Source organism: Mytilus californianus, unplaced genomic scaffold, assembly GCF_021869535.1.
Source record: "Mytilus californianus isolate M0D057914Y unplaced genomic scaffold, xbMytCali1.0.p SCAF_11, whole genome shotgun sequence".
NCBI lineage: Eukaryota > Metazoa > Mollusca > Bivalvia > Mytilida > Mytilidae > Mytilus > Mytilus californianus.
Window position 1 is genome coordinate 28,290,641 of NW_026262593.1, and position 22,547 is coordinate 28,313,187.

A 22,547-nucleotide genomic window follows, 5' to 3' on the forward strand; every position below is an offset into this window, starting at 1 on the left:
CACAAAAAAAATTACAGGCGTCATTTAACGCTTCTCTATCTCACATGATTAAAATAAAATTGCAAGAATATTTTCATAACCAGATGATCCCAATTGACGCAGGGGCGGATCCAGAATTTTCGAAAAAGGAGAGTAATTCCGATGATTGAAGATATAGAAGAAAAAAAGATTTGGACGATTTTATACTAAAAATTTATATATATCGTGAAAAAACATTGGTATTCTTTATTTGTTTTACGCGATCAAATTAAGGGGCGTATCCCCTCTACCCTTCCCCTGGATCCGCCACTGGTACTAACAGGTTGAACTATGTCAATGCCATCAAGGTATAATAAAATAAACAGCTGCGCCATGAGCGCATGATACGCCCGTAGCTTTTTGAAAGAATAAAGTTCAATAACTACTCAATGTCATATCAGAAATTTATAAAAAAAAAAACTAAAGAGAGGTTGTTTTAATAGATATAAACCAGTCACCAAAGTTTCATGAAAACTGCTCAAAGCACTTTTGAGTTATTGTCCGAAAACTGGAAAATCACCCCATTTTATGAATAAAATCCCATAACTCGGAAACGTAAAATCTAAAATTTATAAAAATCGAAAGGGCGCTAATGTCAATAGATATAAACAATTCACCAAAGTTTCATGAAAACTGCTCAAAGTGTTTTTGAGTTCAGTTGTCCGAAAACTGGAAAATCCCCCTTTTTTAATGAAAAAAAACCATAACTCGGAAACGTTAAATCTAAAATTCATAAAAATCGAAAGGGAGCTCACATCAATAGATATAAACAATTCACCAAAGTTTCTTGCAAATTGGAAAAAGTGTTTTTGAGTTATTGTCCGAAAACCGAAAAATTCCCCTCAGTTTTTTAATGAATAAAACCCCACAACTCGGAAACGCAAAATCTAAAATTTATAAAAATCGAAAGGGAGTTCACGTCAATAGATATAAACAATTCACCAAAGTCTCATGCAAATAGGATATAGCTTTTTTGAGTTACTGTCCGACATGTTGACGACGGACGGACGGACGAACTGACAATGGTATACTATAATACGTCCCGTAAACGGGCGTATAAAAACAGGCATTATTCAAAGATTTTAAATGCTATATTATGCATTCGAAATACTATGTGTATGATTTTGAAGCCTTAACTGATTCCTTTTTTTAGTCAATTAATAAAATCTACACCGAACTTTGATTAATAAATCGGTCTCAAATCTGGTCGAGTAACGAACCAGGGGACAGCACTCGTCAGCCTACACCAAACTGTACATGATACTTAATATCAACCCATTTATCTTCCTATTTAAATGTGCTTCGTTTTTCTTTCAGAAGTCATAATGAGGCTGTTACTAGCAATTTCCGTGCTGGTCACGGGAACACTGGCGGTTGTGACTGATCATCAATTTGAAATGCTCGCCAAGAAAGTCGAAGATCTAACTAGACAGCTCATGTTAACAGAACTGTCGATCGGAGAAAGAGCACGTGCCGATTCTGACTCTGGAATCAAACAGATACGTACTACCCAAGATGGTACAAAATCATACTTTACACAAACCCACAGTTATAATTCTGTCTGTTCTATTCATGAACATTCAAATTACGACAGAACTGTCGGAATGGGAGAATTTATTGCTACGATGAATGGTGTAGAATTTAGAACGAGACATAATGATTACAAATTGCGCATGCCCAGCAAAACATCTAAACATTATAACCAACAGGACGATATTCCTTTCCCTCCTGTACCGCCATCCGTACTGGCCAAACACAATCTACAAGAACAAGTTCATGAAATGCAAAACTATTTCCGTGCCTTTGCATTTCAAAATCATAATTTTAGAGACTATAGACCATACTTCAAACCGGTTTTGTGTTATTTAGAGGGTACATGGACAACAAGTACAAAGTCAATTGACGAACCATTTCAAAGCGATCGTCATTCCATCGATGCTGAGAGCTGGTTTGACTTACAAGAAAAGATCCGATTTACATCTTACACTGGAGGAAAACACTACCTGGAGAATTTCTCATACCTTCCAACAACAATCATGAATATGATCAATGGTACTCCCGAGTATGCGCAATGGAACTATAGGATATCATGCCATCCATTGTCATTTGATCTACCTTTATCCGCAATTAAACCAGTTGATGATATGGCAGGAAGGATTGGACACAAAATGAACTTGACAAGATATGCACATACAAGATCAGCAAGATTTACACTTGCTAGAAGATTTGGGAGAGAAAATCATTTCCAATGGGAAGATGGATTCGGTAATTTTAAAGATTCTGCTTATCATAATGGTATTCTCGATAAAATTATGAATGAAATCCCAGGAAAAGACAACTATGGGGCTGTCCTCCACGATAATACGTTTGGAATGGACACATTAGATCCTCATAAAGTAAATGCCACTCTTCTCAATACCGCCTACTATCATCGACGTTTCAAACACGATAAAAAAGGAGCAATGGGTATAAGAGATGTCCATCGTGGATTCTCTGATAGTAACTTGTTCGTTGCTCAGACGTCGAACCCAAAGGTTGCTCCCATGAAAATACATTACTGTGCAAAAAATGAACATACTCACCACAAAGAATGTAAAACTGAAGCAGTCAGGTATACCTACGCTATTCCACTAGAACTTATTTATTTGACTCCTTTATTTAGTTGGAATCCTCACAACCTTAAGTATATAGACAGGAGAGACCGTAGAGGACAACAAGCAATAAGTGAAGGTGGTAAAAGGAATGGCGGTACAACAGTAGATAAAGCATATAATGGTACAAGTTATAAATTGTTCTATAAAACACCCGTCGAATTTTTCCATGGTACAAACGTCGATAAGGATAAAGCCGATACTGATAGAGGAGCAGTGGGTGTACTCGACAGACAAGGTGCTCTTAAGAAAGTAGTTTCGTCCGGTCAACGTATAACACTCCCAGATATTCCTGGTGTTGGAAAGCTTCGACTTAGATACCCCATTATGCCTGTCACTCGGGAAGGTAATCAGGTTGGAAAGGAGCTTGATGCGGTTAAGGACGTATTGAATCACTTGAAAAATTTTGGTGGCTATCTTGATCAAAAACCGAGTGCACTTGCTGGAAGTGGACTAACACAAGCTGACTCACACTTCCGAACATCTGTCACCAACCAAGACCCACCCGGCCATCATTTCCATGAGTTATATATAGACTATGATGACATGCAGGATTTGGCTAAAGGCCTGACAGTAACAGTAGGAACTACAACCGACAACTCACATTCTCATCAACTCGAGATAAGCTATGACGCAAACACACATACATATAAAATACACAAGTGTGATGGCAAAGCTACTTGTTGGGATGGTCACTCAGCTGATCTTTACTCTTTGGATTAAGAAGGTGCTCAATTCTATCAAAAATAAAAATAAAAAGATTAAAGAATTATTTTTTGTAGGCAAGGACTCTAGACAAAACATCACACGGACATTAAAGTGAAGGATGAAAGTACAAATTATACATTACTATTCATACGAAAAACCGGAAGGTCATTTGAAACTTGACAGTTTTCGTTTCAACGTTGAATTTTTCAGTTCAAAATTGACATTTATCAGCTCCAACTTGACATTTCTAAGTTTCAACTTGACATTTTTTACTTCCAAGCTGACAGTTCATACATCAAAGTTGACTTTTCTTGCTTACATTTAGACATTTCTTACTTTTAAAATGACATTTCTCAATTCCAAATTTAAAATTTTCACTTCCAAATTGATATTTTCTGAGTTCCAAGTTTACATTTCTGAACTCTCAGTTGGAACTAAGAAATGTCAACTTGGAAATGAAAAATGCCAAGTTGAAGTGAAAAATGTCTAGTTGGAATATAAAATACACAAGTGTGATGGCAAAGCTACTTGTTGGGATGGTCACTCAGCTGATCTTTACTCTTTGGATTAAGAAGGTGCTCAATTCTATCAAAAATAAAAATAAAAAGATTACAGAATTATTTTTTGTAGGCAAGGACTCTAGACAAAACATCACACGGACATTAAAGTGAAAGATAAAAGTACAAATTATACATTACTATTCATACGAAAAACCGGAAGGTCATTTGAAACTTGACAATTTCGTTTCAACGTTGAATTTTTCAGTTCAAAATTGACATTTATCAGCTCCAACTTGACATTTCTAAGTTTCAACTTGACATTTTTTACTTCCAAGCTGACAGTTCATACATCAAAGTTGACTTATCTTGCTTACATTTAGACATTTCTTACTTTTAAAATGACATTTCTCAATTCCAAATTTAAAATTTTCACTTCCAAATTGATATTATCTGAGTTCCAAGTTTACATTTCTGAACTCTCAGTTGGAACTAAGAAATGTCAACTTGGAAATGAAAAATGCCAAGTTGAAAGTGAAAAATGTCTAGTTGGAAGTGAAAAATGTCATGTTTGAAGTAAAAATGTCAAAATTGAATTGAGAAATTTTCAAAATAGTATGTCCCTACCGGTATTTCGTATATTCAAGATAAGACTTAATAAATGTACTTTGATAACAGCTGACTTCTCAGGGAAGTTCAGTAACACTGTGGTGCATTAACTGCTCATAGGCAATACACTCATCATAGATACCAAGAATAAATTTTAATATGTCAGACGTGCGGTTCGTCTACAAAAGACTCATCAGTGACGCCCAAATCAAAAAAATTAAAAAGGCCAGCTGTGCAGAACTCTTAATTCATGTTGAATATACAAACAACAGGAAAATCGCATGAACATCAAACAGAGCGAGACTGGTGTGTAGGCATGCGCAGGGTCAGCGTCTCCTGATATGCATGCATTTCCATGCGAATCCAGACTGAGTCGTCGCCATTAATCGGTCATTTGCCGCGATTTATAATCTATATTTTGTGTTAGGTTGCACAATTCTACATCTACATCTACATCGTACGACGATCTATCAGCACATTGATGACTATACGTCGGCACATCACAAACAGACACTTATTAAAAGATAACAATTTTATGACTGCAATAATCAAAAAAACAATTTTGTGCAAAAATTAAAAATAAACACATTTACATATATTTACAAACAGGGTAGATACCTAAATATACTGACTTTGGATCAGTATTTTAAACTGATCCAAAGAGTTAACGCTGATGATGTTTTGTGGAAGTGAATTCCAGAGTACAACTGTGAATGGGAAAAAGCTGTACTTAAAGTAATCTGTTCTGGTGCTGAATGTTTGATATTGTAGTGAATTGGTGAATCTGGTGTTTTTGACTAGCTGTGGTGAAAGGTAAAGGTTTGGATCTACTGCTATAAGTTGGTGTGTGATTTTATACATTATTGTTACTCGATTGATTTTTCTGCGAGTTTCAAGTGACTTCCATTTAAGATGTTCAATCATGGAACTACAGGCCTTGCGGTCATAAAACTTTCGAGCACGATTTTCGTACTCAGACTCAGAAATCAACCAATCAAAATCCTGGATTTGGTGTTTGGAGCACAAATTTAGTACTCCGAGTACTGAGTAAAGTTTTATGACCGAGAGCCCTGGTGTTATGGTACCTGTTGGTGATGTAACGTGCTGCCCTTCTTTGTACTTTTTCAATATTTTGTTTTTTTGTTTTTGGGTGTTAGGAGACCAAACTGAAGAGCAGTATTCTAGGTTTGATCGTACCATAGATTTGTAAGCCAAACTTTTTGTTTCTTCCTGATTTATTTTTAAGTTTCTTCTTAAAAAAGCATAAGATCTTATTTGCTTTAGCTGTGATGTTGTTAATATGGGTATCCCATGACATGTTGTTGGATAAGGTGATACCAAGATATTTTGTTGTGTTTACGGATCCTAAAATGTGGCCTTTAAGTACATAGTTGTGTTTGTATGGTGACTGTGATCTTGTTACAGTGAGGGATTTGCATTTTTCTGGGTGGAATTGCATACTCCAAGTTTGTTCCCTTTTGGCTAGGCAGTCTAAGTCATTTTGTAGGATGGTACAATCTTGCTGATTTTTAATTGTTCTGTATAAAATACAGTCATCTGCGAACAAGCGTGTTTTTGATGTTACTGTTGCAGGAAGGTCATTTATGAAAATCAGGAAAAGAAGAGGTTCCAAGACTGAATCTTGAGGCACCCCACTGACCACAGGCATTTGACTAGATACCTCCCCATCAAGGACAACCTGTTGCGTTCTATTATTAAGGAAGGCTGATACCCAATTCCAGGTACTTCCCCTTATGCCATAATTATCCATCTTACTTAATATTTTTTTTGTGAGGTACATTTTCAAATGCCTTGGAGAAGTTTAATATTATAAGATCTGTGTTTATGCTGTTATGAAGATTACTGAGTAATTCATGACTTGATGTAAGAAGTTGTGTTCCACAGCTGCGTTTTGCTCTGAAGTCATGCTGATTGTACACTAGTACGTTATGTGTGTCCAGATGTTTTAGGATGTTTCTTACTACAATGTGTTCTAACAGTTTGCAGCATATACAAGCTAGGGAGACAGGCCTGTAGTTACTTGCTAGGTATTTTTCGCCTTTCTTAAAAATAGGAATTACATTTGCCTTTCTCAAGTCTGATGGTACATTTGCTTTCAAAAAAGATGTATTAAAAATGTAAGTGAGATATGGTGCAAACTCAGATGCAAATTGTTTTAGTATGCGTGCTGGTATTTCATCTGGACCTGTGGCTTTAGATGGATCAAGATTTTTTTAAAGTTTTTCTTTACCATTTGATGTTGCATGTATTTCTGACATAGATGGATAGTTGTCTGAAAGAGTTGGTATTTGTTCTTTGTCATTTTCAGGTGTAAAAACAGAGTGATATTGTTTATTTAGTATTTCGGCTTTTTGTTTTGTGTCATCTATCAGCATGCCCTCAGATCTTAACGGTGCAACTCCTGGACTGTCTTTTTTTGTGGATCTGATGTAATTCCAATTTTTTTTCTGCTTTTGTGAAGTTTCTTAGCTTTCGTCATAGCAAATGATGTTTTCTAAATATGTCCAGTAGGCTTTTCTCATCTCTTTCTGAAGTAAGTTTCTTTGTTTCCCTGTACTGTTTACTAATTTTATTGTGCGAGTCCGTTTTCATTTTTTTTAACAATTTGTTCCTTTTTCTAATAAGTGATTTTATCTCTTTATTAACCCATGGTAGTTTCTGTTTTGTATTATTTATCATTTTAGTTGGAATTGACTCTTCCATGGTTTTCAATACCATTGTTTTGAAATTAGCCCAAAGTTGATCCATTATAAGTTCTTCTATATTTGCAATATTGTCAAGATTTATGTTATTTATCTTTCCTTTATTTGCTTAGTATTTGCTTTGTTGTATAGAAATACTTTTCTAGGTGTTTTTTTTTTTTCGCTCTTCTAGGTTTTAAGTTGGATTCGATGTATACAATTTCGTGATCTGATATTCCAGGAATAACTTCAGTTTTATTAACTAGAGAGCTGTTATTAGTTAAAAAGAGATCAATTATGGACTGCGATATTTCTGTATAATGTGTTGGTGTTGTTACAACTTGTTCTAGATAGTTGTCTTGGCATATGTCTATTAATTGCTGACAATGTTTTGAATTGTACGCCTTTTGTTTTATGGAGTAATTATTCCAATCGATTCCAGCCAGATTAAAATCACCACCTAACCAAAGGTGACAATTTTCACTATGCCTTATTCTTGAGATAGGTTTTCCTAAGTGTGTTAAATAGTCCTCATCAGTTTTATTTGGTTTATAAAAACTACCTATGTATAAATCAGGTGACCTTATAATTTGTACCTTGATCCACAGTTGTTCACTAGTATCATCAGATTTTAAATCAGGTGGTTCTGAGCTGAGGTATTTGTCAGATATTGAACAGATATATCATGTTAAGGAGGGGTATTTGCCAAAAATACCAGTCGAAAGAATGTTAAATTTCGCTAGCCGTAAGGCGAGGGAAATTCATTCTCAAGACTGGTATTTTTCGCAAATACCCCTCAAGAACATGCTATATCTGTTTATAATTACACCTTATGTAAGAATCCTGGGTTTTGATTGGTTGATAGCCAGTGTATTTTTCACCAATTTACTTTTATCAAATGAATATCGTTCATTTTTAACAGCGCCGGGTTATATGCAAAAAGGATATGCCTTTCTTACCCTCTCTGCCGTGGTATTTGCCAAAAAATACTCTATCCGACTGGATGCTTGTAATGTCACGATCATCAATGCGTTGTATGTCACGATCATCAATGCGTTTTGTACGTTAACATTCGGGGTGATCGTGACATAAAACGCATTGATGATCGTGACATTACAAGCGTCAACTCGGATAGAGTATTTTTTGGCAAATACCACGGCAGAGAGGGTAAGAAAGGCATATCCTTTTTGCATATAACCCGGCGCTGTTAAAAATGAACGATATTCATTTGATAAAAGTAAATTGGTGAAAAATACACTGGCTATCAACCAATCAAAACCCAGGATTCTTACATAAGGTGTAATTAAAGTATAAATACCCCGCCATGAGAGTCTGTTTTACGGTCTTTTCTGTATATAATGTACCCTTGTGGGAAAACCTCCGTAGAATCTATATCTTTGTGCAACCATGATTCATTACCAATCATAATATCTGGTTTAGTTGTCTCAATAAGATTATCAATGTCACATTTTTTATTCCTAATGGACTGACAATTTACCACTATTATGCGTAATGGTAAGTCTGATCTTTTATTCCTTGTATAATTGTATGACTGTTTAGATGATTTTTGAATAGGGGAAGATGCTTCTGATGAACTCCCTATATTACCTTCACAAAAGGATGAATTAATAGATGAATCAAAATTACATGTATTTGTGTTCATAACTATTGATGTGTCAAATAAGACATGTGGAGAAGTTTGGTAAGCCACATTGGTCACATTCCCATTGGGCATTTTGTAAACCCTAATAAACAAAAGTGCTCATGCCTATGCATTCTTTATGATAATTCCAAATTATACAACTGAGACATTCAACAACTCAACAAATAACACTCCTGAAAAAATAATACGTGGCTAAATAGTACTCGCACTACAATTAAATGCAGAAATAATCTTATCATTTTCTAGGTTGGCTAAAAATCACCATAACTTTATGCGACAAACGCGCGTTTCGTTTTTATAAGACTCATCAATTGGCGCTCAATCTAGAATAATAGGAATGCCAAAAACAATAACGGAGATGAAGAGAATTGTAAATCAAAAGTTCTTAAAGTTAGGCCGAATCGGGATAAGGCCGTCTATATTTGTGTGGATAGAAAAACATTACTGCTTCGAAAGGTTTCAATATTAAATGAATAGTAAGGAGGCTATAATTTCCTCTGAATTAATTCCACACAAGTGCCGTTTTAAAAAGTTTTAAAAAAAGTCTAGTATGATAGCTTCATGTATGCACTTTAAGGGCATACAATATATACAGTTTTGATCCTACGGTGATTTTCTTCAAAAAAGTACATACGAGATATTTTTCACAAAATCAATCCAAAGATGTTATAAAAAATATACCTTTATTTATGTGTTACTTTTAGAGATAAATTGGGTCGAAATTTTAGGCATATTTCGGTTTCTTGGACATTCAAATCCTTTGGACAGACAAACCTAACTTTTTTTGTATCAAAAGATAACCAAAGGCGAATTTTTGTAAAATCGTTTTGAATATCTCCTTTATATAACTATGCTATAGATGTGTGCAATAATTCTTTGGGAATGATTAATTTTTAATAAATTTTCATGCAGTTTTAGTTGTATATATAATTTAAAGAAAATACGTCTGTGATTTTTTCATAAAAATTGGTACAAGTAATCTTCACACACAAATTCAAGTCAAATGGCTTCTTTGAAAAGAAGGGTCCATGTACTCGTTTTCAAGGTAATGAATAGAATCAGTCGAAAAATGCATCCTTTTTCAATATGTCACAATTCGACGTCGCGAAAAATTACATTTTACGTTAGCGACGTCATTACCTATACGATATAGATTCATAATAAATGTAAAAACAGGCATACAGGAATTAGTTTAGTATATATGTATGCATTGGTTCAATAATTTCGATAACCGTGATTATAGTTAAAAGAAACTCGTGTCTTATGAATTTAAGGAAAAATACTTTAACTCCGCCATATTTTCGTTTTTCGAAAGTCAAGAACCTCGCAAATTGTTATCTTAAGATATATCCTAATGTTTTGTTCTTTAAGGATTTGGTTTGGATGGTACAGTTTTGATAGTCTCTATCAAATTCTTACTTGACTCGTGGCAAGAAAAATCTTGGCATATAGACACTATTATATTGAAGGCACCATATATTGACCTCTTTGATATTCCCTAATGTGACCAATAGTCACTGATACGGTAATTTTCTGTAAAGAGGTAGGGCTAAAATCTTAACAGAAAAAATAATGTCTTTTCGTCGTTGCGTAGCTATCTATATAACAGACATAACTCCCACGTCTGCTTTCATATTTATTTTTGCTCTTTGGAATTTTTGAAATTTTGAGTTGTAAACTTCTCGGAGGATGAAATATTTTAGACCAAGAAAATTACACACACACAAATGGAAGGCAAGGATTCATCAATTAAAGTAAATTCAATAATATACTTATTTGGTCTCTTGTGCATTGAGAGTTGTCTCATTGGCAATCATACCACATCTTATTTTTATAATAGTTTATGTGGCAATATCGATATCAGTCATGTTGCACAGCACATCCTATTACCGGCTGTCGTTACAGCAGATGCAAAAAGTACCACAGATTAAAATATGCTGTCTCTTTTGTATTACAATGACAACCGAAACAGCAGACAAACATCGATGTAGACGATAACAATAACAATTGTTTCCATGTCAACCGGGAACATAGATCCTATTGAATCAGCAATCGGTATAGTAAGAGTGTGCAAGGCTTTTTCAAACAGGACTATAAAACATCTGTATATGTAAGTATATTATAAAGTGTATCTGATATGGCTTTTTCAATAATGACGTTAATGATTTGACTTTTGCTGCGGCGTGCTGTATGAAATCTATTCTGAAGTACAGTTGTCGATATTACAACTAAAGACGGCAAGATTTCATATCAGCAGTTTAAGTACTGTGATATTTCTTTCAGTAAGTGCGACTGCGCATTCTTTGAAAATACACTGTTTAAGTTATCATTGTTTTGTTTTAGTTGTGTTTGTTTATCTATAATTTTGGGCCTCGGTGGCCCATTTGTCTAAGTAGTCCGTTTACAGTATCACTAGCCTGTCAACATTTAATCCCGATCGTAGCAAATGCGTTCGATTCCAGTCTTAAATGACTAAATTTGTCAATTTTCCTACCGAAGGTCGGTGGTTCTCTCCGGCTTCTTCCACCAATAATAAACTGCTTCGCTGAGCACAGCTGGATACGCCCGCATAGGTCTAACCCCGAACAGTGGGGCAAAAATGGACACAATATTCAAGCTTGATACAGGTCTGAATTTGGATTGTAATCAAATATTTGAAATACATGTATTATAGGTTTCTGAATAAATGTAGTCAAAGAACTTGAAGTTGGTTATATGAATTGAATTTATATTCAATTAAAGATTTGACTTGCTGTTGTGCAATACACTGTGCTGTTGCGCAATACTTAGTAAATCTGTTGTCAGACTATAAACAAATAAAATTTATAAAATTCTAAAGGGAGCTTACATCAATAGATATAAACAGTTCACCAACGTTTCATACGAATTGCTGAAAGCATTTTTGAGTTATTGTATGAAAAATGGAAAATCCCCCCTTTTTTTAATGAATAAACCCCATAATTCGGAAATGTAAAATCTAAAATTTATAAAATTCTAAAGGGAGCTTACATCAATAGATATCAACAATTCATCAAAGTTTCATGAGAACTACTGAAAGCATTTTTGAGTTATTGTCCGAAAACTGGAAAATCCCCCTTTTTTTTATGAATAAAACCTCATAACTCGGAAACGCAAAATCTAAAATTTATAAAAATCCAAAGGGAGCTCATGTCAATAGATATAAACAATCAACCAAAATTTCTTGCAAGTTGGTGAAAGCATTCTTGAGTTATTGTCCAAAAACTGGAAAATCCCCCTTTTTTTAATGAATAAAACCCCGTAACTCGGAAACGTAAAATCTAAAATTTATAAAAAACGAAAGGGAGCTCACGTCAATAGATATAAACAATTCACCAAAGTTTTATGCAAATTGGTTAAAGCGTTTTTGAGTTAATGTCCGACATGTTGACGACGGACGGACGGACGGACAGACGGACGTAAAAAGGTATACCATAATACGTGCCGTAAACGGGCGTATAAAAACTGACCGCCACGAAATAGCCAATGGTACTGAAAGAGGCGTAAAACATCAATCTATCAATGTTATCTATTTTATCTTTATCATACAGGTATAGTTGTTTTTCCTGATTGAATTGTGTATTCTTTTATAGTATTAATCGAATATTTTTAAGGATTTATGATTCGTTAAAACTTGATGACATGTATTTACTCAGTTTGCACGCAAATACTGTTGTGTTTAACTTTTCGTAGATCAAAAACAGCATTTTGCACAGGGCATACAGCATGTTACTAAAATACATTCTAGAAATCCCTAATTTTACATTGTTCATGCGATAGTTGTTGATTAATAATATAACAATTGTAGCTTTTGGTTGAGGTTAAAACGATGTTATATCGACCTCATACAAAATACGATGTTATATCGACCTCTTACAAAGGCTATAATTGTATAACATATCTTTTTGTTTAGTTAGACCGAATTGACATGAGGAGGCTAGAGATCTTCAAAAAGTGTCAACATGCTGAAATATCTCTGATACATAAATATAGTATCTGAGAAGCGGACCTAAACCCGTAATCCTAATGTTGATGATGGTAATACTGATGGATTGGTATTTTGTTTTACGTTTAGTTGTAAGTATAACATGTATATCTGGACGAGACGAACATGCTGAGACGGGAGTTTTAATGTGCATGTGGTTGTCTTTTGTAAAATTTGAATGTTTCATGTTATTTGGCGACTTTGGTGGTGAAGACCTAATTATCTTTGTTATTCTTTGTCAAATTAAATCATAACTTTTAGACTCTAGACAATTTTAAGCTTAACATATACCAATATTGTTGATTTCTTGAAAATAGCATTGAAACTGAATTGAGGTCAAGGAAAAATTCAATATCCAACAGACATATTAATCTAACCAACTTACATACCAAATATTTTGACCCGTCATAAATACATATTAAGGAACTGGCTTTTTCCTAAAAACTTTACCAGACTACAGGAGCTAGAAACTGAGGTCAATACATATGATTTATGACAGACAGACATATCCTGATTGCACACTATCATTATGGTTAAGCTAGCTTCTATGCAAATTTGTTGAAAAACCGACCTCATTTTAAAGGAATAACCAGACCACTGGAGTGTGAAATTTCTGTCAGTTATATTACATATGTCAGACTTGCCCTAACTGCTGATAACCAATGCAAATATCTAATATTGTTGTTCATTCTGAAAGTTTATTCTAACCAGTTGAGCACGAAAATTGAGGTCAAGGCATTGTGACATATGGTAGCAGATATATATCATAAATTGAGATATTTTGGCAGTTTTCACCAAAACAGAAGCGTTTAAATTTTGGTGTGTCAAATTTAAACACTGGGTCAATTGCATATTTTAATTTTGACGTAATGGAATTCATATGCTTTTTTCAAATAGATTATTTCAGTATATAAAATAAATATTGAACAAAAGCTTCAGAGACAAACACCATTCTAACAATAATTTGAAAGAAATAATCTAAAAATCAAGGCATAAAATGATATTAGTTGCAATAATTTGACATAAGAACTGAGAGTAAATCAATTGAAATTACATTTTATTAATGCATGTATTGTTACACAAATCTCTTCATTCTGGTAATTAATTAAAAAGGGGTGTGATTAAACTGTTAAAACATTTGCTACACAAAGACTTTTACTTTCACTTTCATTTTAACGTCATCAAATCTATTATTGTGATGTAACTTCTTGTTAACCTTTGTAACCCCATATGCACCGCATTTTATGTACTTCAGTATTTGTTTTCGATGTTTAAATTGTCCTGAAGACGCCACCGTAAGTGGCGAAACATGCAGACCATAATAAAGAATTTCCTTGCAGTAGTCTACGATGTTGTTGTCTTTGTGTAGCATTATTTTCCCCGAGGTTTTTAGACAACCGCAGCATACTTCCGGGTATCCATCCTGATTACTCTCTACCAGCTTGTACCGTTAGAAGGTGTTAGTTCACTCGATGCATCATTGTTAAAACATTTGATTGATTGTTGGTGTTTAACACCATTTTCAATACTCATGGCTATTTCAAGTTAGCATAAAATAAACTATAACATAACTTTAGCCATATTATCCTGATGTACCATATACTCCATGTAATTATCCTGATGTACCATATACTCCATGTAATTATCCTGATGTACCATATACTCCATGTAATTATCCTGATGTACCATATACTCCATGTAATCAATCAATAAGCCAAATATTATTAACCTTCCTTAATTGTAACTGATGAACAAACATCACATTGAAAACATAACCAGACAACTGAAGCATGAAATTAAAGTCAATATCATGTGAGATGTATGACCAAGACAAATTCTTCCCAACCAATCCACAGTCAGATCAATTATTTTTAAGATTGATTGTTGGTCTTTTTCACCACTTTTAGTACTATTGGCTATATAGTGACAGTCAGTTTTTATTGGTGGAGGAAGCTGGAGTGCCCAGAGAGAACTGACAACCTTCAGCAGGAAAATCCAATAAGTTTTAACTATTTTGTATAGTTAATGAGAAACAGATCCCATTAAGAATATTCAAGGTAAATATCCTGAAATTTTAATGTGAAAACTGGAGTATGAAAATTATGCTAAGGTGAGTTTACAATGGCTGGCTAACAAGTTCTTATCATAAACTACAAAACGTTCTTGTAATCCTAGGTGAAAGTGACGATAAGATATTGAGGTTGTGTCCACACCCAGAAAAAAATGTCAAAATTGAAAGAAAACTAACTGTTATGGATCCCGAATAAAACAGACAAAATATGTGATTCAGGAATGTCAAAGTTTTCATTCAAATGAAAAATTGCGCACAGACAGAGAATATGTACATTATTTTGACTGACATTAAAAGTTATATTCTTCCTGAGAATTATTCTAACTTCTTGACTTTGTTTTTATACCCCCAATCAGTTCACAAAAATGTATTTATTATGTATTTAATCAATCAAAATATTTTTTATATTTCCATAAAATTTATTCATGTAATCACAGAAATCAGGTTAATCATCATCATGATCCTTGTAAACTCTGCGTAACTTTTCTCTCTTCTTGGTGTTGTTGTGTTTCTTCCATGGTTTTTCATTCAAAGTTTGTACACTGCTACTAGGTGAAGCAATATTTGAGTCTGAACTAATCTGTTTAACTCCTTGGACTCTGGCGAAGTTTGATACTCCTGTCACTCCCTTAGAATGGGCTTTAGGCTGACTCTGAAATTAAAAACAAACGCCTCAATAATTATCATGTAGGTATGACAGCAAGATATTTTTTTTTTACAGTTATATTACTTGGCAGAGTGCCCTATGTATTTTATCTAGAGTAATCACTAGCCTGTTAACACTGAGGTTGTCAGTTCAAACCCTGCTTGTGGCAAGGTGCATTTGACTCCAATCTTAATGGACTAGGATCCCTTATTTTCCTGCAAAAAATTGGTGGTTCTTCCAGAGTTCTATTGCTTCCTTCACCAATAAAAACTGGCACCATTAAAATATCCAAGGGTGTTGAAAGTGGAGTTAAACACCAGCAATCGATCAATCAAAACTTGTAAAAGAATGTGGATAGTGTCCACATGTGAAAACAGATGATGCCCCCGCTTGCATATCATATAGTTATAAAGGGACATAACTCAAGAACGGTAAAAGTGACGCTACCCAAATTTGAACTTGATCTGATTTTTGTGGCAATAAGCATTGTGTGTAAGTCTCATAACATTTTGTTGAGGCTAACTTAAGTAGAGAACAGAAACTAAAAATTCAGCAATTTTTCTATTTGTAAACACACATAACTCTAGAACGGTTGTGTATAAGTTTTATAACATTTGGTTGAGACAAACTAAAGTTAGAGAACGGAAACAAAAAATTCAGCAATTTTTGTGTTTATAAAGGAACTCAAGAAGTGTCGCCACCAAATTTGATACTCAATCTGTATTATGTAGTAATAAGCATTGTGTATAAGTTTCATAGCATTTGGTTGAGGAAACTAAAGTTAGAAAACAGAAACAAAAAATTTGTAGTTGATCTTAGTTTTGTGGTATTGAATATTGTGTATAGGTTTCATAATGTTTGGTTGGGGCAAACTTAAGTAACAGAATGGAAACTAAAAATTTTGCACTCTTTCGATTTATAAAGGGGCATAACTCAATAATGGTTAAAGTGACACTACCCAAATTCAAGTTGATCTGTGTTTTATCAGTGGAAGTCAAAATTAAACATTGCATTGTATAAAGCATTGATTGTAGTTGATTCAACTATAATCATGGACAAAGAAAGAAAACTCCAATTTTAAAAATTACTTAATATTTAGAAGAAAATAAAAATTTTGAAATTTTTCCATTTATAAAGGGGCATAACTCTAGAAAAGTTAAAGCGATGCCACCAAAATTCAAACTTGATCTGTGTTTTGTGGTAATTAGCATTGTGTATAAGTTTCATAACATTTGGTTGTGGCAAACTAAATTTAGAGAACGGAAACGAAAAATTCAGCAATTTTTCCATTTGTAAAGGGGCATAACTCTAGAAAGGTAAAAGTGATGCCACCAAAATTCAAACTTGATCTGTGTTTTGTGATAATAAATATTGTGTATAAGTTTCATAACATTTGGTTGAGGCAAACTTAAGTTAGAGAACAGAAACCAATTTTGGGACGTACGTACAGACGGACAAGGGTAAAACTTAATGCCCCCTCCGCTACAGCGGGGGCATAAAAAACTTTTGCCAAACATGTTGAAAATTTAAAAAATCCTATCTCTTGGCCCAAGACCCTTGCTCTTGGGAGAATTGACTTTGAAATCTGCACATTGAATGACTGTATATTCTAAATATCTTTTTAAAATCAAAGACACAGTAAATAAAAGTATTTACGTCTTTCAAATTTGATACTGCAACAAATAGATACCAATTTTGCCAGTTTTGATATTTTTGGTCTTCTGGCGATACAATCTTTATCCCCACATTCTTCTTTTTCTGTCTGTTTTTCATGACATCAAAAGCTAAGTATTCGTTGAACTATCATAACATTTGCATATTATATAATGTTTAATGGAAAAAAAATGGTGTTCACATACCTTAGTGAAAAATTCTCTATCTAATCTTGTCTGCTTTGGAGCTGAAGCCTAAAAATAAGATTAATCATGGTAATTGAATATATAAACATAACTTTTCAACAAATGATTGTTTATAATAATTTTTTTAATTCTTTTGAAACAATAGACATGTTCAACCTTTTGGGTATTTAGCTGAATTGTTTCTGACTGACTGTAGATCTGTCTCCAAATAACCTTTTGATGTCATGCAACCATCAACTTTAAATTATGACGTTAAATGTTTAAATTGTAATGCAATATTTTGCTAGAACTTGTGTGGTTTTTTAAGTAATGGCGGACAAATCTGCAAACAAGTGTAAACATGTAAATATCTATGGAGCATGAATAATGAGCTCCTGCAGAGCCTCATATTCTCCTCAAAAGTGAAAGGGGGCAAATAAAACTGTATCCCAAATATCAATTGCCTGTGATAAGTACTTACTTTTAATCACAAACACAGCTAATAATAAAATGTTCCGCAGGGCGCAGCTTGATACGACCGCAGAGGTCGAACCCTGAACAGTTGGGGCAAGTATGGACACAACATTCAAGCTTGATACAGCTCTGAATTTGGATTGTGATTAAATATTTGACACAGCATAGGTTTCTGACACAAAATGAATGTGGTCTAAGAACTTAAAAATTTTAAATTGGACATTCACCTATTATGGTCCAATATCCAAAATCTAAATACATGGTTAGATTCAGCATATCAAAGAACCCCAAGAATTCAATTTTTGATGAAATCAAACAAAGTTTAATTTTGGACCCTTTTGACCTCAATGTGGACAAAGTTGATAACGGGGCCCAAAAATCTAAATACATGGTTAGATTCAGCATATCAAAGAACCCCATATATTCAATTTTTGTTGAAATCAAACAAAGTTTAATTTTGACCCCGATTTGGACCAACTTGAAAACTGGGCCCATAATCAAAAATCTAAATACATGTTTAGATTCAGCATATCAAAGAACCCTAAGAATTCAATTTTTGTTAAAATCAAACTTAGTTTAATTTTGGACCCTTTGGACCTTAATGTAGACCAATTTGAAAACGGAACCAAAAATTAAGAATCTAAATACACAGTTAGATTCGGCATATCAAAGAACCCCAATAATTCAATTTTTGATGAAATCAAACAAAGTTTAATTTTGGACCCTTTGGACCTCAATGTGGACCAATTTAAAAACGGGGCCCAAAATCCAAAAACTTAATACACGGTTAGATTCAGCATATTAAAGAACCCCAAGAATTCAAGAATAAAACTCCATTGAAATTGGTCAAGAAATAAGCAATTTATACGAAGTATCTTCTTTTGCACAATACTGTGCAATTGAATATTTCTTGCTATTGCGCAATACTGCACAATTGACAATTTCTTGCTATTGCGCAATGTTGTGCTATTGGATATTTCTTGCTATTGCGCAATAATGTGCAATTGAAGATTTCTTGCTATTGTGCAATACTGTGCAATTGAAGATTTCTTGCTATTGTGCAATACTGTGCAATTGAAAATTTCTTGCTATTGCACAATACTTATTATATAATAATTTACACATCCTGTTTGGTGTGTATCTCCTACCATATCATTATTATTTGCTTTTAAATATAAATCAGAAATAACCAACTTAAAATGGAAAATTTTAAAAGAAAAAAAAAAGGAAAAAAAGAAAAAAAAGAAAAAAAAAAAAAATCCCCCCCCCAATTTTTTGAACCCCCTTATGATTCATCACCCCCAAACTCAATCCCAGCCTTCCCTTTGTGGTATGGTACCTTGCAGTACAATTTCAGAGAAATCCATACACTTGAACACAAGTTATTGTCTGGAAACTAGAAAAATGTGTTTTTTGGCCCCCAATTCCTAAACGTTTCGGGCAATTACCCCCAAACTCAATTCCAGCTTTCACTTTGTGATATGGAAACTTGTAGTACAATTTCAGAAAGATCCATACACTTTCACACAAGTTATTGTCATGAAACTAGAAAAATGCTTGTTTTTTGCCCTTTTTTGGCCCCTAATTCCTAATATTTTGAGGCAATTACCCCCAAAATCAATCCCAGCATTCCCTTTGTGATATGGAACCTTGTGGTACAATGTCAGAGAGATCCATACACTAACACACAAGTTATGTCTGGAAGTTACAAAAATGCTTATTTTTGGCCCCTTTTTGGCCCCTAATTCCTTAACTGTTGGTACCATAACCCCCAAAATCAATCCCAACCTTTCTTTTGTGGTATTGGAGCATGACTGAAGAAGGCCTCATATACTACATGCAATTGATATGCATGGATGCAGATGAAGTTGTATACTTTAATATGTCAAATGTCAAAATCTTACTAATAACTGAGCCGATACTGTTTTCTTCTTATCCTCTGGGATAACTGTACAGGCACATTGAAACACATCAGGATCAGTTCCTGGAGGATTCTTACAATACAACAATTTACCCTGCAAATAAAACATCGTTATCAAATACGTCAGACCACCATTAAATGGTTTGATATCACATTTATTTTTTCTAAAAACAAATTTCTTTGTTGATGTAAATAAACTGTTGACACAGGAATAAGTCTCCTCTGTATATAATTATGACAGTGAAATGCAAATATTGAAGTAAATATGGCAATCTCTAATATGTAAATGCAACCACTGCAAGAAACAGCATGCCAAAATATCTTCTTTACAATTTCACAGAGGCAAGATCGAAATTTTGACACTTTATGTGAGTATTTTATGTGATGAGATAGATCCTTAATAAAACATTTTGAACAAATCTTATGGAACATCTATAGTTATGAAGAAAATATCAACAGAAAAATATAACATTAAATATCATGGCATTGTTTTACTTATAGCTGTGTTTGTTGTCTGCATATATACTTGTTTCCTGCCTTCTGGTAGAAAAATAAGGTATGTGGGTAGGCCAATAATTTTATTTTTTTTTTAAATGTTTTACTTAGTATCTATAGGGAAATATTTTTTTGATTTTAACAGTGCTTAACCAAAAATGTCTGGACTTTAACAGTGATAACCAAAATGTATGTAAAATTTGTAAAGGGTTTCCAGGAACGCTGTGTCTTGCCTGTAATTTCTGCTGTCAGTGTAAAAGTGTAATGTTGACTGCCAAAAACATAGTCCATTTATCAGTTAAATACAGATTTTTTTTATTTCAAATTTCATTTTTCAAATGTTATTTCTTGATCTTGATGAAGCTTCTGTCAAAGCCTCATAACATTCCATGAAGGTTTCACAAAGCTATTGATGTCTAAAAAATTTAATGAAAGACCCTGTATGTAAATGAGAACTGCAAAAAGTCCATCTATCATAAAAATACTGATGAAATAAAATAAAATCTTTTTCAAAATTTTGCTTCAGACATAATCTCTTAATCATTAAAAAGCTTCTGCCAAACTTTCATAAAATTCTATGAAGGTGTGACAACGTTATTGATATCTAAAAATACATTTTTACAATTTTGATCTGGATACAAAAAAGCTTCTGTCCAATTTTGTGAAATTCCATGATGATTTGACACGGTTATTGTGTCTTAAAAACTTTAACCTTAGACTGTAAATTTGATATTGCATGAGAATAAGAATCAGGGACAAAAAAAGACATGAATATAAACGTTGCAAACAGGTTTGGACCAAGAGACAGCGAAAGTTTTAAACTTTAAATAATTGAAAATAATCCACCATACTGTAGATACTTACATTGACATAATCTTTCAGTATATATCTGGATGTTCTTGGACAGTCTGGTAACCCATTTGATGTCATAAATCCTCTCATTGCTGAAATTGCATGATATTGATTTTAAATTTACATAAACTAGAAAAGGTTCCAACATTTACTCTTATCTACTGTAAGCATGGTAAGAGTATGATAATACACTTTGTTCAATTAAAACTAAATGCTTTTAATAGCAACTTATCAATCAAAGTGCTTGTTAGCACTGAATGGTAAAGATTGCTTTAATTTATCAGTGGGATGTCAAATTAAATATTGCATTGTTGTAGTTGATTCAACTACAATTCTGGACAAAGGAAGATAACTTCAATTTTTAAAGATGACTTTAACAATGACATCATTGATATTTTAAGAACAGATTTTGGATTCCTGCACCTTGCAAAAGTTATATAATTTTCTTGACAAGTATAACATCAATTTGTGACTTAAATATCTGAGTGTTTATTTCATTGATAAATTTCTGGAAATGTTCATGGATGTGATGTATAGAATGTTATGATCAATGCACTATATTTTGTGTATCTCAAAAGTAGTGATAAACTTTGGAAGATTTAGATATCAAGTCAGTAACATACGGTTTTGATTGCATTTCATGCAATCTTTACCCAAAAATCAAATTTGAACTCTGTCTGCGAGTTTTTGTTCTTAGCATTGTTTATGAGTTTCATAAATTTGCATGAGGCAAACTTAAGTTAGAGTGCAGAAACTTAAAAGAACCAAAAATAATAGCTGAATACATCTAAGGTCAACTTTGCCTCTGTTAATACCTACAAAATTACATTTTCACAATAGAGAGAGAGTCTTTGACTGGCAGGAACTATCTTAATTCTACAAATTTCAAGAAGGTAAAAAATAATTAAGCTAAGTGAAATAATATATACTAACTTCCATATGTATTTAGTAGTTCATATGCTGTAGGCTCTCTGCTTGGATCCTCCCCTTCTTGTGGGAGGGGCAAATTAATACCATACATCTCTTCTAGTATATTTCTTGGAATATAGTAACAGACCTTTATATCAGTTAAGGTAAATATTATAAACTGATCTGGACATGTTGTTCTATTTTAATCAAAAAAATAAAACTGACAAATGAAAACAATTATCTTTAATATTTATAAGTTTTTACAAACAACAGTGAAACAACGCCTGGTAAATCTTCAATACAATAGAATCCATAAAGAAGATACCTCAGGTATGCAGGGTTGTTTCGATTAAAACACCTTAGGTATTGCTGCAGTATTTAATGAGATTGACATGTTTCTGTGCCTAGGGCTCTGTCATCAGGATGTTGCTATAACTGCTTTAACATTTAAATAAGTTTGTCAAAGGTGAATGAAAATAGTAATTACTCT

General features: G+C 33.4%; 2 protein-coding genes across 2 annotated transcripts in view; one reads left to right on the top strand and one right to left on the bottom strand.

The window, feature by feature from the left end:
* Positions 1-1,344: 1,344 nt before the first annotated feature.
* On the top strand, positions 1,345-3,405 carry LOC127720972 (uncharacterized). The gene has a single exon (XM_052227695.1). It carries the CDS (start codon positions 1,416-1,418, stop codon positions 3,390-3,392), a length of 1,977 nt encoding a protein of 658 aa, XP_052083655.1. The 5' UTR covers positions 1,345-1,415; the 3' UTR covers positions 3,393-3,405.
* Positions 3,406-15,271: 11,866 nt separating this feature from the next.
* Positions 15,272-22,547, bottom strand: part of LOC127719844 (large subunit GTPase 1 homolog) — a 32,921-nt gene continuing 25,645 nt past the window's right edge. Inside the window, exons 11-15 of the mRNA XM_052226151.1 lie at positions 22,082-22,205; positions 21,161-21,240; positions 19,785-19,895; positions 17,428-17,475; positions 15,272-15,574 (exon numbers count right to left, since the gene is read on the bottom strand). Of these exons, the coding sequence (XP_052082111.1) occupies positions 15,368-15,574; positions 17,428-17,475; positions 19,785-19,895; positions 21,161-21,240; positions 22,082-22,205 (570 nt within the window). The 3' untranslated portion in view covers positions 15,272-15,367. The remainder of the gene's footprint in view (positions 15,575-17,427; positions 17,476-19,784; positions 19,896-21,160; positions 21,241-22,081; positions 22,206-22,547) is intronic.

Excerpts from the sequence above, each read along its gene's own strand:
- LOC127720972 (XM_052227695.1), top strand. The coding sequence starts at position 1,416 with ATGCTCGCCAAGAAAGTCGAAGATCTAACTAGACAGCTCATGTTAACA.